General features: G+C 35.9%; 1 protein-coding gene across 1 annotated transcript in view; it reads left to right on the top strand.

Annotated features, from left to right (window-relative positions):
- The window catches only part of LOC133662396 (23 kDa integral membrane protein-like), a 32,825-nt gene extending 19,842 nt beyond the window's left edge, over window positions 1-12,983 (top strand). The window contains exons 3-9 of the mRNA XM_062066356.1: window positions 2,066-2,185; window positions 3,691-3,765; window positions 6,993-7,088; window positions 7,165-7,293; window positions 7,358-7,390; window positions 12,416-12,499; window positions 12,575-12,983. Of these exons, the coding sequence (XP_061922340.1) occupies window positions 2,066-2,185; window positions 3,691-3,765; window positions 6,993-7,088; window positions 7,165-7,293; window positions 7,358-7,390; window positions 12,416-12,499; window positions 12,575-12,667 (630 nt within the window). The 3' untranslated portion in view covers window positions 12,668-12,983. The remainder of the gene's footprint in view (window positions 1-2,065; window positions 2,186-3,690; window positions 3,766-6,992; window positions 7,089-7,164; window positions 7,294-7,357; window positions 7,391-12,415; window positions 12,500-12,574) is intronic.
- The last annotated feature ends 1,710 nt before the right edge of the window (window positions 12,984-14,693 follow it).

The raw sequence follows: 14,693 nt of genomic DNA on the forward strand, positions 1-14,693 counted from the left end.
ATTTTATGTTTAAAGCAGCAGTAGGCGATTTTATTTTGCACTTAAAAATGTTAAAGAAGTATGTGATTTTATTGACACTTAAAGGAGCAGTACGTGATTTTATTTTATGCTTTAAGAGGCAGTCTGTGATTTTATTTTACACTTGAAGAAGCGGTACTTGATTTTATTTTACTCTTGAAGAAACCGTGGGTGATTTTATTTGACACTTAAAGAAGCAGTATGTGTGTTTGTTTTACACTTAAAGAAACAGTATGTGATTTTATTTGACCTTCAAAGAAGCAGTACTTGATCGTATTGTACACTTAAGATAACAATAAGTGATTTAATTTTACCGTTAAAAGGGTAGTTCTTTATTTAATTTTACACTTAGAGACTCAGTAAGTGATTTATTTCACTCTTAAAGACACAGTACGTTATTTTATTTTACACTTAAAAAGGAGCTTTACGAGATTTTATTGTCATTTGTTAACATTAAAGTCAGAACCTGCTCACAAAAAATGACTTTAAAAGCTTCACTGTGTTATTGTCTTGTGTGGTTGTGTTATTAATTGTCATTGTGTTGTCATTGTGTTATTGCATCTTGTGTGTTTGTGTTATTGTCATTGTGTTGTCATTGTGTTGTTACAGTATTATTGTGTCTTGTGTGGTTGTGTTATTGTCATTGTGTTGTCATTGTGTTATTGTGTCTTGTGTGTTTGTGTTATTGTCATTGTGTTGTCATTGTGTTGTCACTGTGTTATTGTGTCTTGTGTGGTTGTGTTATTGTCATTGTGTTGTCATTGTGTTATTGTGTCTTGTGTGGTTGTGTTATTGTCATTGTGTTGTCATTGTGTTGTCATTGTGTTGTCATTGTGTTGTCATTGTGTTTTTGTGTCTTGTGTGGTTGTGTTATTGTCATTGTGTTGTCATTGTGTTGTCATTGTGTTGTCACTGTGTTATTGTGTCTTGTGTGGTTGTGTTATTGTCATTGTGTTGTCATTGTGTTATTGTGTCTTGTGTGGTTGTGTTATTGTCATTGTGTTGTCATTGTGTTATTGTGTCTTGTGTGGTTGTGTTATGGTCATTGTGTTGTCATTGTGTTGTCATTGTGGTTGTGTTATTGTCATTGTGTTGTCATTGTGTTATTGTGTCTTGTGTGGTTGTGTTATTGTCATTGTGTTGTCATTGTGTTATTGTGTCTTCTGTGGTTGTGTTATTGTCATTGTGTTGTCATTGTGTTATTGTGTCTTGTGTGGTTGTGTTATTGTCATTGTGTTGTCATTGTGTTATTGTGTCTTGTGCGGTTGTGTTATTGTCATTGTGTTGTCATTGTGTTATTGTGTCTTGTGTGGTTGTGTTATTGTCAATGTGTTGTCATTGTGTTATTGTGTCTTGTGTGGTTGTGTCATCGTCACATTGTTCCCTTGTTTGTTTTATTGTGTCCTTGATATTGTGTCATTGTGTTGTCATCGCGTCATTGTCTTGTTGTGTCATTGTGTAATTGTGTTGTCATTGTGTCATTGTGTTGTTGTGTCATTGTGTTGTTGTGTCACTGTGTCATTGTGTTATTGTATCATTGTGTTGTCATTGTGCTGTTGCGTCACTGTGTCATTGTGTTATTGTGTCATTGCGGTGTCATTGTGGTGTCATTGTATTGTTGTGTCATTGTGTTGTTGTGTCACTGTGTCATTGTGTCATTGTGTTGTCATCATGTCATTGTGTTATTGTGTTATTGTGTCATTGTGGTGTCATTGTATTGTTGTGTCATTGTGTTGTTGTGTTATTGTGTCATTGTGTTGTTGTGTCACTGTGTCATTGTGTTGTCATCATGTCATTGTGTTATTGTGGCACCGTGTTGCTGTGTCACTGTGTCATTGTGCTGTCATTGTATCATTGTGTCGTTGTGTCACTGTGTCATTGTGTTGTCGTTATTGTGTCATTGTGTAATGATGTGTTTGTGTTGTCGTGTTGTTTTTGTCGTGTCATTGTGTGGTAGTGTTGGTGTGTCATTGTGTTTTTCATGTTGTATCAGTGTTTTTTATTTTTTAGTGGTAACGTTGTGATATTGTGTTGTTGTGTTGAGCAGCTGTCAGCGGTGGGGGCACCCGGCATGGCGTGGGTGTGGGTGTTTGCCATCGGCGTGATCGCTATTTCCTGCCTGGGAATCTACGCAGGAAGCAGTGAGAGAGGCTTGGCACTAAAGATGGTTTGTACAAACTCTTTCTTCACTCAGCAACAACTTTCATGTTTTGTTTTTTTCACAAACCCCGTTGCCATATGAGTTGGGAAATTGTGTTAGATGTAAATATAAACGGAATACAATGATTTGCAAATCCTTTTCAAGCCATATTCAGCCGAATATGCTACAAAGACAACATATTTGATGTTCAAACTCATAAAATTTATTTTTTTTGTTGCAAATAATAATTAACTTAGAATTTCATGGCTGCAACTCGTGCCAAAATAGTTGGGAAAGGGCATGTTCACCACTGTGTTACATGGCCTTTCCTTTTAACGGGCTTCATAGCCTTTTAGGCTTCATAATGCACCACACATTTTCAATGGGAGACAGGTCTGGACTACAGGCAGGCCAGTCTAGTACCCGCACTCTTTCACTATGAAGCCACGTTGACGTAACACGTGGCTTGGCATTGTCTTGCTGAAATAAGCAGGGGCGTCCATGGTAACGTTGCTTGGATGGCAACATATGTTGCTCCAAAAGCTGTATGTACCTTTCCGCATTAATGGCGCCTTCACAGATGTGTAAGTTACCCATGTCTTGGGCACTAATACACCCCCATACCATCACACATGCTGGCTTTTACACTTTGCGCCTAGAACAGTCCAAATAGTTTTTCCTCCGACGTCCAGTTTCCAAAAACAATTTGAAATGTGGACTCGTCAGACCACAGAACACTTTCCCACTTTGCATCAGTCCATCTTAGATGAGCTCGGGCCCAGCGAAGCCGGCGGCATTTCTGGGTGTTGTTGATAAATGGCTTTCGCTTTGCGGAGGAGAGTTTTAACTTGCACTTACAGATGCAGCGACCAACTGTAGTTACTGACAGTGGTTTTCTGAAGTGTTTCTGAGCCCATGTGGTGATACCCTTTACACACTGATGTCGCTTTTTGATGCAGTACAGCCTGAGGGATCGAAGGTCCGTAATATCATGTCTCACGTGCAGTGATTTCTCCAGATTCTCTGAACCCTTTGATGATATTACGGAACGTAGATGGTGAAATCCCTAAATTCCTTGCAATAGCTGGTTGAGAAATGTTGTTCTTAAACAATTTGCTCAGGCATTTGTTGACAAAGTGGTGACCCTCGCCCCGTCCTTGTTTGTGAACGACTGAGCATTTCACGGAAGCTGCTTTTATACCCAATCATGGCACCCACCTGTTCCCAATTAGCCTGTTCACCTGTGGGATGTTCCAAATAAGTGTTTGATGAGCATTCCTCAACTTTCTCAGTCTTTTTTGCCACTCGTGCCAGCTTTTTTGAAACACGTTGCAGGCATCGAATTCCAAATGAGCTCATATTTGCAAAAAATAGCAAAGTTTTCCAGTTCGAACGTGAAATATCTTGTCTTTGCAGTCTATTCAATTGAATATAAGTTGAAAAGGATTAGCAAATCATTGTATTGTCTTTTTATTTACCATTTACACAACGTGCCAATTTTTGATTTTTGTTGTTGTTGTCGTTGTTGACAGTTTGCAGGCTTCATGGGCGTGGGAATGATCATCATGCTGATCTTTGGCATCATCGTGGTGGTGCTGAGGAACAAGGTCAGTCTTGCCCTTCTCTGGAGATTTTTCAAAAATGTATGAAGAATGGAAAAAGATGAGGGGGGAAAAAAATCAATTTTTTTGTTTTAGTATGGTTTCTGTAGGAGGACAAACATGACACAAACCTCCCTAATTGTTATAAATCACACTGTTTATATTAAACATGCTTCACTGATTCGAGTATTTGGCGAGCGCCGTTTTGTCCTACTAATTTTGGCGGTCCTTGAACTCACCGTATAGTTTGTTTACATGTATAAAGTTCTCCGACTTTCTAGGACGTGTTTTATGCCACTTCTTTTTCTGTCTCATTTTGTCCACCACACTTTTAACGTTGTACATGAGTGCACAAAGGTGAGTTTTGTTGATGTTATTCACTTGTGTGGAGTGCTAATCAGACATATTTGGTCACTGCATGACTGCAAGCTAATCGATGCTAACATGCTATTTAGGCTAGCGATATGTACATATTGCATCATTATGCCTCATTTGTAGCTATATTTGAGGTCATTTAGTTTCCTTTAAGTCCTTTTAATTAAATTGATATCTCATGACACATGTAATATGGCTTTTAATTTGTTGCGGCTCCAGACAGATTTGTTTTTGTATTTTTGGTCCAATATGGCTCTTTCAACATTTTGGGTTGCCGACCCCTGACCTATGTGCTAGTATTGTATGTCTGGCTGCGGGTCCTGCCTTTAAAAGAAATGTTACCCCTTTCAGAGATTACATTTAGTTCCTGTAACTTTCTGTCTGTAAATTACATCTTTTTATTAGCATTTATGAAATCTAGTGACAATATTTCATGAATAATATCCTTAGATTTGTTAATAAATGGCAGTAAAATAAGCACACATCTGATTGAGGAGTCAGAGTGTTACAACCTGGCATTTACACATTGTGTGGCGTTGGGGTTGTCCCACTTTTTGTGTGGCCATAAACGCAGCACTGGCTAAGTGCCATGAGTGCGTGTGTTGGTGCAGGTGAGCGAGCGAGCGGCTTCTGTTGAAACGACGGATGACAAAGTTGGTTTAAGCCTGGTTTGTATGGCAGAAAATTACCAGTGTTTATAGATAAAAGTTTTTTTACTCATGTTTTTGGTGTGGTTACAAACAGTTTTGCTCAATAAAGGGATTGATGGAATTCCTGTCCGTAAAGTGTCTCGACAGACGATAATTGAACTGTGTTGACAAAGATTGGGGCCACTCTTGTTGTCACCTGTCACTCACAGAGTTGCATTGCAAAATCATACAGAATAAATTGTAATGTGTTTATTTTGTTTAAAGTTAAGATGGGATTTTTGATTTCCTGCGCGGCATTAATTTGCTGTGCGCAGAGGACGCGTGAGCCGTACGCAATTGCGCAGGCGCGCACCTTAGATGGAACGTTGGTCCTCAGTAAGAATGATCAGCACATTACTTCATCAATCCAGAGATTTAAAGACGTGTATGAGCTAACTGGGCAGTGGCCATTTTACACCATTTTTGTATGCCTCCACAACCTGTAGAAAGGGTGGTCCCCACAAGTGATGATCAAAAACTTGGCCCCCATAGTAAATAATAACTAGTATATGTGTGTGTGTGTGTGTGTGTGTGTGTGTGTGTGTGTGTGTGTGTGTGTGTGTGTGTGTGTGTGTGTGTGTGTGTTTTGGCAATGCTTACTTAATGGGGACATCGCTCTGTTTACACAGTCACCTTTAGGGGACCTCTGACGGTATGGGGACAAAAAAAAAGGTCCCCTAAAGCAGTGGTTCCCAACCACCGGGCTGCGGCCCAGTACCGGTCCGTGGATCGATTGGTACCGGGCCGCACAAGAAAAAAAAAAAAAAAAAAAAATTAAAATGATTAAATCAACATAAAAAACACAAGATACACTTACAATTAGTGCACCAACCCAAAAAACCTCCCTCCCCCCATTTACACTCATTCACACAAAAGGGCTGTTTCTTTCTGTTATTAATATTCTGGTTCCTACATTATATATCAATATAGATCAATACAGTCTGCAAGGGATACAGTCTGTAAGCACACACGATTGAATTTTTTTATGACAAAAAAAATTAATCAAAAAAATAAATAAATAAATCAAAATCAGCACATTACTTCATCAATCCAGAGATTTAAAGACGTATATGAGCTAACTGGGCAGCGGCCATTTTACACCATTTTTTTTTATGCCTCCACAACCTGTAGAAAGGGTGGTCCCACAAGTCATGATCAAAAACTTGGTCCCCATTCTAAATGATAACCAGTATGTGTGTGTGTGTGTGTGTGTGTGTGTGTGTGTGTGTGTGTGTGTGTGTTCTGGCAATGCATACTTAATGGGGACATCGCTCTGTTTACACAGTCACCATACTCTGACGGTATGGGGACAAAAAAACAGGTCCCCTAAAGCAGTGGTTCCCAACCACAGGGCTGCGGCCCGGTACCGGTCCGTGGATAAATTGGTACCGGGCAATTGGTAAAAAATAAAATAAAATAAAAATACAAAAAATAATTTATTAAATCAACATAAAAAACAAAAGATACACTTACAATTAGTGCACCAACCCAAAAAACCTCCCTCCCCCATTTACACTCATTCACACAAAAGGGTTGTTTCCTTCTGTTATTAATATTCTGGTTCTTACATTATATATCAATATATATCAATACAGCCTGCAGGGATACAGTCCGTAAGCACACATGATTGTATTTTTTTATGACAAAAAAAACAAAAAAAAACAAATAAATAAATAAATAAAATACAATTTTCAAGCGTTGACCGGTCCGCAGTTACAAAAAGGTTAGGGACCACTGCCCTAAAGGGAAACCTTTTCAAATGATAGTCAGATCCATTCTGAAGATGCCTAAGTGATTTTTAAGCTTTGGTCCATAAAACAAGTTTACTGGAAAGTAACATCTAATTTGAACTTTTTAAAATTTTTTTAATGGTCCTCAGTAGTCACGTACAAATGTGTGTGAATTATGCAAAATGATTTAAATTTGGTCCCCATGAACCATATGAACTCTTTTTCCCCAGGGTCCCCAGTAAGAATGATCAGCACATTACTTCATCAATCCAGAGATTTAAAGACGTGTATGAGCTAACTGGGCAGTGGACATTTTACACCATTTTTTTAATGCCTCCACAACCTGTAGAAAGGGTGGTCCCCACAAGTGATGATCAAAAACTTGGTCCCCATTGCAAATAATAACCAGTATGTGTGTGTGTGTGTGTGTCCCCACAAGGTCAGAGACAACTTCCGCAGCGCGTCTTCGGACGCCGTCAAGCAACAAATGGATCAAGAAGAATTCCGAAAAATGCTCGAGCAAATCCAGCAAAGTGTAAATGTCACGTGATTGCACGTCGGGGCTTTTATTCCTCCTCCACGTCAAATTAAAAGCATGTGTTTGACATCAGGCTCAATGTTGCGGCTTGGTCAGCCCCAAGGACTGGGGCGACGACATTCCCGCTTCCTGCGAGTGCAAATCCAGCGGCTCCAGAAGTTACGGGATATTCGGAAGTTCTGGCTGCTCAGCCCGACCTCAGGTTCGAACCCGCGGCTCGTCAAAGTGGTTCTGACCGTGCTTGATGACAATGTCTGTCCTCGCAGGGATCCAGAGGCCCGAATCAGATCTACGCCGAGGTAAGCCACGCCCAACCATGTCGGTCTCGTTCAGGCATGGCGCCCTCTGCTGGTCGCTGCAATTAAGTCTCAAAGATCAACCATCATCCGTTCTGTCAGGTTCAAACACTGATGACATCTATTAAACCAGGGGTGTCCAAAGTGCGGCCCGGGGGCCATTTGCGGCCCGCAGCTTATTGTTTACCGGCCCGCCAAAGCTGCCATGCAGGCTGGTTTTTTTTCTTTTGTGTATCTTTATTTTTTTGCCATTGCTCAAAAAAATAATACAAATCAATGATATAATGCATTATTGACCTATTCAAGGCTCCAATTATTTCAAATATTTCACTTTAAAATGTTTTATGTGGGAAATATTGCATATATTGTGTGGTTGCCATACAAAAACATCAACATTTTATTTGACAAAAGAGCATAAAACAAAGAAAATAATAGTTCAAACGTAAAATCGACAGATATATCTGAAGTTGATCTCGTAACTTAAGTGTTGAAAGTAAAAAAAAAACTAATAAAAATGTATTACTTTATGAGTGGGGCACCTTTTGGATACCAAATCTATTTAACAGGATTTTATTTATCTTTTCACTGTGATTCCTCAAAAATAATAATGAATTAAAATCAATGGTGTCCTGCATTATTGATCTTTTTAAGGCTCTAATTACTTCACATCAAACATTGCTTTCTGAATGTTTTGGGCAGTGGGGGAAATACTGCATATTTCAGTTTTATTTTAAAAAACAAAGTTGTCTTTGACAGAAAAGGCTTACTTTATATCAACCTGAAGTTGATGTACTGCAGAGATTTACTGTAAGCGTTAAATAAAAAATAAAAATTATAATTTGACTTGTTTTTAACATTTTAATGACTTAGACCCTTAATGGTCCCCAGGAGCCCTAAACGTAAAAAAAAATCCCAAAACCCATATATTTTGTTATGGTTTGAAAATGAAAACTATCAAAATGACCCTTGCGAGCTTAAATTTTTCCATGTGCGGCCCTCAGTGGAAAAAGTTTGGACACCCCTGTTTTAAACAGACGAGACGCAAGGAATCATGCAGAGACAGAGTTCAATTTTGGGCTGTATTCTAGTTATGCCTGGTTCACACCAACGGCGCTTGCCGCGCTTTAAAGCGGCGAGCAAAGCGCCGTCATTTTTGTCAATTTTCCACGAATATCCCGATCTCTGAAGTAATGTTATGCTTTGATACGCTCTGATACGCTCTGATACGAATTAGTTGCCGCTTTGTTACCGTTCCTCACGCTTTGATACGCTTTAAATCACGCTTTGATACGTTTTATTACGCTTTATTGAACTTTATTACGCTTTGATGCGATCCTGACACTTTAAATCAGGCTCTGACACGATTATCAAGCTCTGTTGTGCATTGTTACAACAAAAATAAGAAAAAAATTTGAAAAACTCAGTATACTGTTTTCCACACATTTTTTATATTAATTTATTTTTTCAATTTCTCTTTTTTTTCCGTTATATTATGTTTTATATCTTCATTTCTTTTATTTTTGTCATCTTAATAAATATCTATCTTTCATTTGTTATGCTAGTTGAAAATAATAAAAGGCAATTATCCACACTTTTTATATTCATTTATTTTTTCAATATCTCTTTTTTTCCCGTTATATTATGTTTTATATCTTCATTTCTTTTATTTTTGTCATCTTAATAAATATCTATCTTTTATAAAACGTAACATATTCTCTTTATTATTAACATTTTCATACAGAAAAATTATAGACAGTAATGTCAAACTGCAACATCAAACAGCAAACTCTAACAGAAGTACAGCAACAATGATCATCGTATAAAAAAGGCAATGATGCAAAAGAGAATGGATTTGTAATCCTGTGTTGGTTTTACATAAAAGTTTCAATGTCACTAGTCAATATCACAGTCACTTCCTATTTGTAGTTGTAGACTGGGGTCCGCGCTTTGAACCAAGATCTGTTAAGCTTTCCTACGCTTTTAGTCAAGTTTTGCTGAGCTTTGTTACGCTTTTTCACGCTCTCGGCACTTTATTCCATTCTTGACAGAGGGCAGAATTTTTTTAAACCGTTTAAAATTTTTTGGCTTCACTACAAGCTTTCCCACGATCCATTAGGACCCTCACGCTTTAATCAGGCTTTGTTACGCTATAACGCCGCTTTGCATGCCGCTTTAAAGCGCCGTCAAAGCGCCTTTGGTGTGAACCTAGCATTACAGATCCAAACTACGTTCTAAAAGTCCAGCCCGCGTGCTTCCTCTATTTATTTGGGAGGTCCCTGGTTACATCACTGAAGCTGTCGCTGAGGGAAGGCGGGGTAATCTCGACAACTCCAGTTAGACCAGTGGTTCTTAACCTTGTTGGAGGTACCGAACCCCACCAGTTTCATATGCGCATTCACCTTCTTTAGTGAAAAATAAATTTTTTTTTTTTTCAAATTCAAGACAAAGTTATATGTTTTTGGTAACACTTTAGTATGGGGAACATATTCTAAGTAACAAAGACTTAATTTAGAGTTATTTGGTTAGGGTTAGGGTTAGAGCAGGGGTGTCCAAACTTTTTCCACTGAGGGCCGCACACTGAAAAATCAAAGCAAGTGGGGGCCATTTTGATATTTTTTATTTTAAAAACCAATACAATATATGTATAAAAAAGATACATTTAGGCCTCCACTCAGACTTGATCCCGGGGACCCCAAAAGGTTTTGTTAAAAAAAAATATTACAAATGTGTCATTATTTAGTATAATTATTATTATTATTCAAGGTTTAAATCTCAAGATCAACATTAGGTCTATCTGTCAATATAACGCTTTTAAGATTTAAGTTGTATGCCATTTTTGTCAAGGAAAACCGTGTTTTTTTATGGAAAAAAACACAAAATATGCAATATTTTCCCCCAATAAAATTTTAAAGTGGAATATTTGAGATTATATAATAATTGGAGTCTTAAAAAGGTTAATAACTCATAACAACATTGATTTTAATTCATTATTTTTTTGAGCAATGACACTTAAAAAAAAAAAAAAGTCCCACTAAAATTATTGGGGATCCAAAATGGTACTGCTCAGTAAAGTTTAAAAAAATAAATCCAACAATAGTCTCAAGATCAACTTCAGATCTATCCGTCAATTATAAGTTTTATTGTTGTTTATGTTTTTTGTTTGTTCGTTTTAGGCCCTTCTTTAAAAAACTTTGTTTTTTAAATGCAACCAAAAAATATGCAACATTTTCCCCCCAAAATATCTCAAAGTGGAATATTTAATGTGAAGTAAATGGAGCCTTGAATAGGTCAATAATTCATACTGACATTGATTTTGATTCATTATTATTTTTTAAAGAAAGAAACAGCCTGCATGGCAGCTTTGTGTTATTAGAGTAAATAATGCAACATTGTCTTGTTACATTTCACCTGTTTGCTCTTTTATACCACTTTTTATGTTTGTTATTTTTATTTAATTGTATTTTTAGGGAAAAAAATTACCTGCGGGCCGCAAATGGCCCCCGGGCCGCACTTTGGACACCTCTGGGTTAGAGGGTTAGGGCCGTGGTTAGAGGGTTAGGGTTATAATAAGGCCATGCCGAATAAGGCATTAATAAGTACTTAATAATGACTAGTTAAGGGCCAATATGTTACTGATTTGCATGTTAATAAGCAACTCGTTAATGGTGAATATGTTCCCCATACTAAAGTGTTACCATGTTTTATTACTGGTGCACAAAATGAAGCGTGCATGAACATCACCTTGTTCAAAGAACAAAACCAACACAGTGCATAAACTCACAACAAATTACACACCTGCAAATCAGTCTGACTTCAGCTGTTGTCGTATTCGTAATACGCCGAAAAGGAGAAGTTTTTATTTACACGATGAGTCGGGTGTGTCAGGCTTGGTAAAAAGGACAGGACTCAGATGCAGAGTAGGGAATACTTCGACAGGCTTTTATTTTGACAGCTTCCTTTCACCTCTAAAGGAAAGGAAATACAATATCAATATTAACAAAAACCTAGTCTACGAAAAAGGTTCCAAAAAATAGGAACAACCGAAACACAAAAGCAAAGACGAACTATAGTTGGCGCCGTATATGCTATAAAATTTGTTAACCCAAAAACGCTCCAACAGGAGGAAGAAACAACGGCTATGAAAAATTCTACACTTATCCAATCTAATAAAGTTTAACAAGAAATGTCACTCAAAAATTCGAGGAAAGAATGAAAAAAACCCTGATAACTCACCACTTCGGCTGAATAAACTAAATAACAAAAAATCACTCTGCTGAGGAGGAAGAAAGGAAAACTCAAAATAGCAACGAAGGGATTCAGGATCAAGGAACCCAAACACAAGACGAGGCAAGGCAAGGTAAGGCATGGATATGGAAGCTAGAGAGGCACGAATACACGAGACAATCCGGCACAGAACAAGGGGAGGCGTGGGCTTATAAACACATGAGGGTAATGGGAAACAGGTGGAAACAATCAAGGGTCAGGGATGACGTCAGACTGATGACACAAAAGGAAGGGCAAGTGATCTGACACGAGAGGTGTTACTCTTCAAAGTAAAACACGCAATTCACAAGACAGAAGAAACCAAGACAAGACATCCCTCACCGCGGTGTGACAGGGCGTGTCTTGACCTCCGCCGAACCCCTGAGCCCGACTCACCCAACCCCTAGGGTTCGATCGAACCCAGGTTAGGATCCATACAAAAATGCAAATGTGTTGACGCTGGTGATATCGCCTCGTCTCTGCTCTGTCTGCGTCACGGCGGTGTTCGGCCTTGGCAGTCAGCAGGCCGTTCCTGGACACAGATACTGATACCAGACTTTTGGATTGCCAGCTTTGCACAGACAAAGAAAAATACCACTTCTACACAATTGACAATAACTATAGCAACGGCCCTTAAGCATAAAAGTTGTGTGATAATTTATACATAATTATTCTAACACGTTCATTCTTTTTTTATTTTCTTTTTTTATATTAACTAATTAATTAATTTTTTTCCATCATTCGTTCATTCGCTGTCCTTTGTAGACGTGCAGCGACTTCATCATCACGTGGACCGACTTCTTCTTCAACATTGTCATGGGCTTCTTCTTCGGCTTCGCCGTCACTGCGGTAGGTCTTCCCCCGTGTCACAGTGCGCCCTGCTGGCAGCTTGCGGTACTGACTGCTGCCATGTGACCCTCGCAGCTCCTGGGCCTGCTGGTGTCCCTCCTCATGGTCCACCAGGTCAAACGCCACGATCAGGGCGGGCCGACCTCCATGGCTATGAAGGGCTACTGAAGGCCGCACGCGGTTATTCACCACGCGTCTTTAGTACGGAAAAGACCAGCTCCACTTTCTATCAAACATATTTCATCCTTACTGTAAGTTTGTATTTGACAAGACCAAATATTACTTCGTCATTTTCTTTTTTCATTGATATTACAAGCGGCTTTGGAGGATGTAGTCTAAGGTCTAACAGGTCTAAGAACTTTGTCAATGAAACCAAAGTGCACAAAAGTCTCTTTTATACCAACATTAAAATGCTGTTTTTTTTAACCAACATTAAATTGTGTTTTTGAACCAATATTAAACTGTATTTTTTACCAATGTTAAATTGTATTTTTTTTACCAAAATTTATTTGTATTTTATACTGACATTAAGTCGTTTTTTATACCAACATTAAATTGTATTTTCTTCACCAACATTAAATTGTATTTTATACCAACAATAAATTGTATTTTAGACCAATGTTATATTGTTTTTAATACCAATAAATATTTTTTTACCATCATTACATATATTTTTTCAACCACATTACATTGTATTTTATGCCAAAAATAAAAGGTAGTTTACCCAAACATTAAATATATATACTTTTAATCAACGTAAAATTATATTTTTTCAACACTAAATTGTGTTTAATACTAACATTAAATTTAATTTTTTACCAACAATAAATTTGTATTTTATGCCAACATTAATTTATATTATATACCAACATTAAATAGTATTTTTTATCAACATGACATTTTAAAAAAATTAATATTAAATTGTATTTTAGACCAATATTTATTGTATTTTATACCAACATTAATTTGTGTTATATACCAACAATAAATCGTATTTTTTATCAACATTAAATTGTATTTTAGACCAATATATATTGTATTTTATACCGATTTTTTTGTCTTTTCTTTACACACATTACATAGATTTTTTTTTTTACCATATTACATTGTCTTTTATGCCAAAAATAAATGTTAGTTTTACCAACATTAAATTGAAATTTAGTCAAAAATTAAATATAATATTTTTACCAACATTAAATTGTATTTTTTACCTAAATTAAATTGTATTTCATACAAACATTAAACATAATTTCTTTAACCAACATTATATCTTATTTTACCAACAATAAATTGTATTTTTTTACAAACATACCGTAACACAGATTTTTTTAATCAATATTAAAACTTTTTTTTTACAAACATTAAATTGTATTTTTTATCAACATTAATATACTGTATATATATATATATATATATATATATATATATATATATATATATATATATATATATATATATATATATATATATATATATATATATATATATATATATATATATATATATATATTTACCAACATTGAATTTTATTTTCCAACATTAAATTATATAGCTGTTACCAAAATAAATTGTATTTTTACCAACATTAAATTGTTTTTTTTACAAATACTAAATTGTATGTTATGCCAACATAACATTTTATTTTGTATTCATATTATATGTATGTGTGTGTGTGTGTGTGTGTGTGTGTGTGTATATATATATATATATATATATATATATATATATATATATATATATATATATATATATATATACATTTTTGTTTTTACCAACATTACATTGAATTGTATACCAATGTTAAACAAACATTAAATTGAATTTTACATTAACAAAAAAGGATTTTTCTTACCAAACTTACATTTTATTTCATACCAACATTGAATTTTTTTTTATTTTTTTTTACCAATATTACATTTTATTTTAGACCAACGGTATATTATAATATATTCTATATTATTTTATACCATCATATTTTCTTAACCAGCATTAAATTGTAACTTTAAATTGTATTTTTACAAACATTACATTTGATTTTTTTTTTTACCAACATTGAAATATATATTTTTACCAACATTAAAATGTATTTCCTAATATGAAATTATATAGCTGTTACCAAAATTAAATTGTATTTTTACCAACATTATTTTTTTTTACAAATACTAAATTGTATGTTATGCCAACATAACATTTT

This window comes from Entelurus aequoreus, linkage group LG12 (genome assembly GCF_033978785.1).
Source record: "Entelurus aequoreus isolate RoL-2023_Sb linkage group LG12, RoL_Eaeq_v1.1, whole genome shotgun sequence".
Lineage (NCBI taxonomy): Eukaryota > Metazoa > Chordata > Actinopteri > Syngnathiformes > Syngnathidae > Entelurus > Entelurus aequoreus.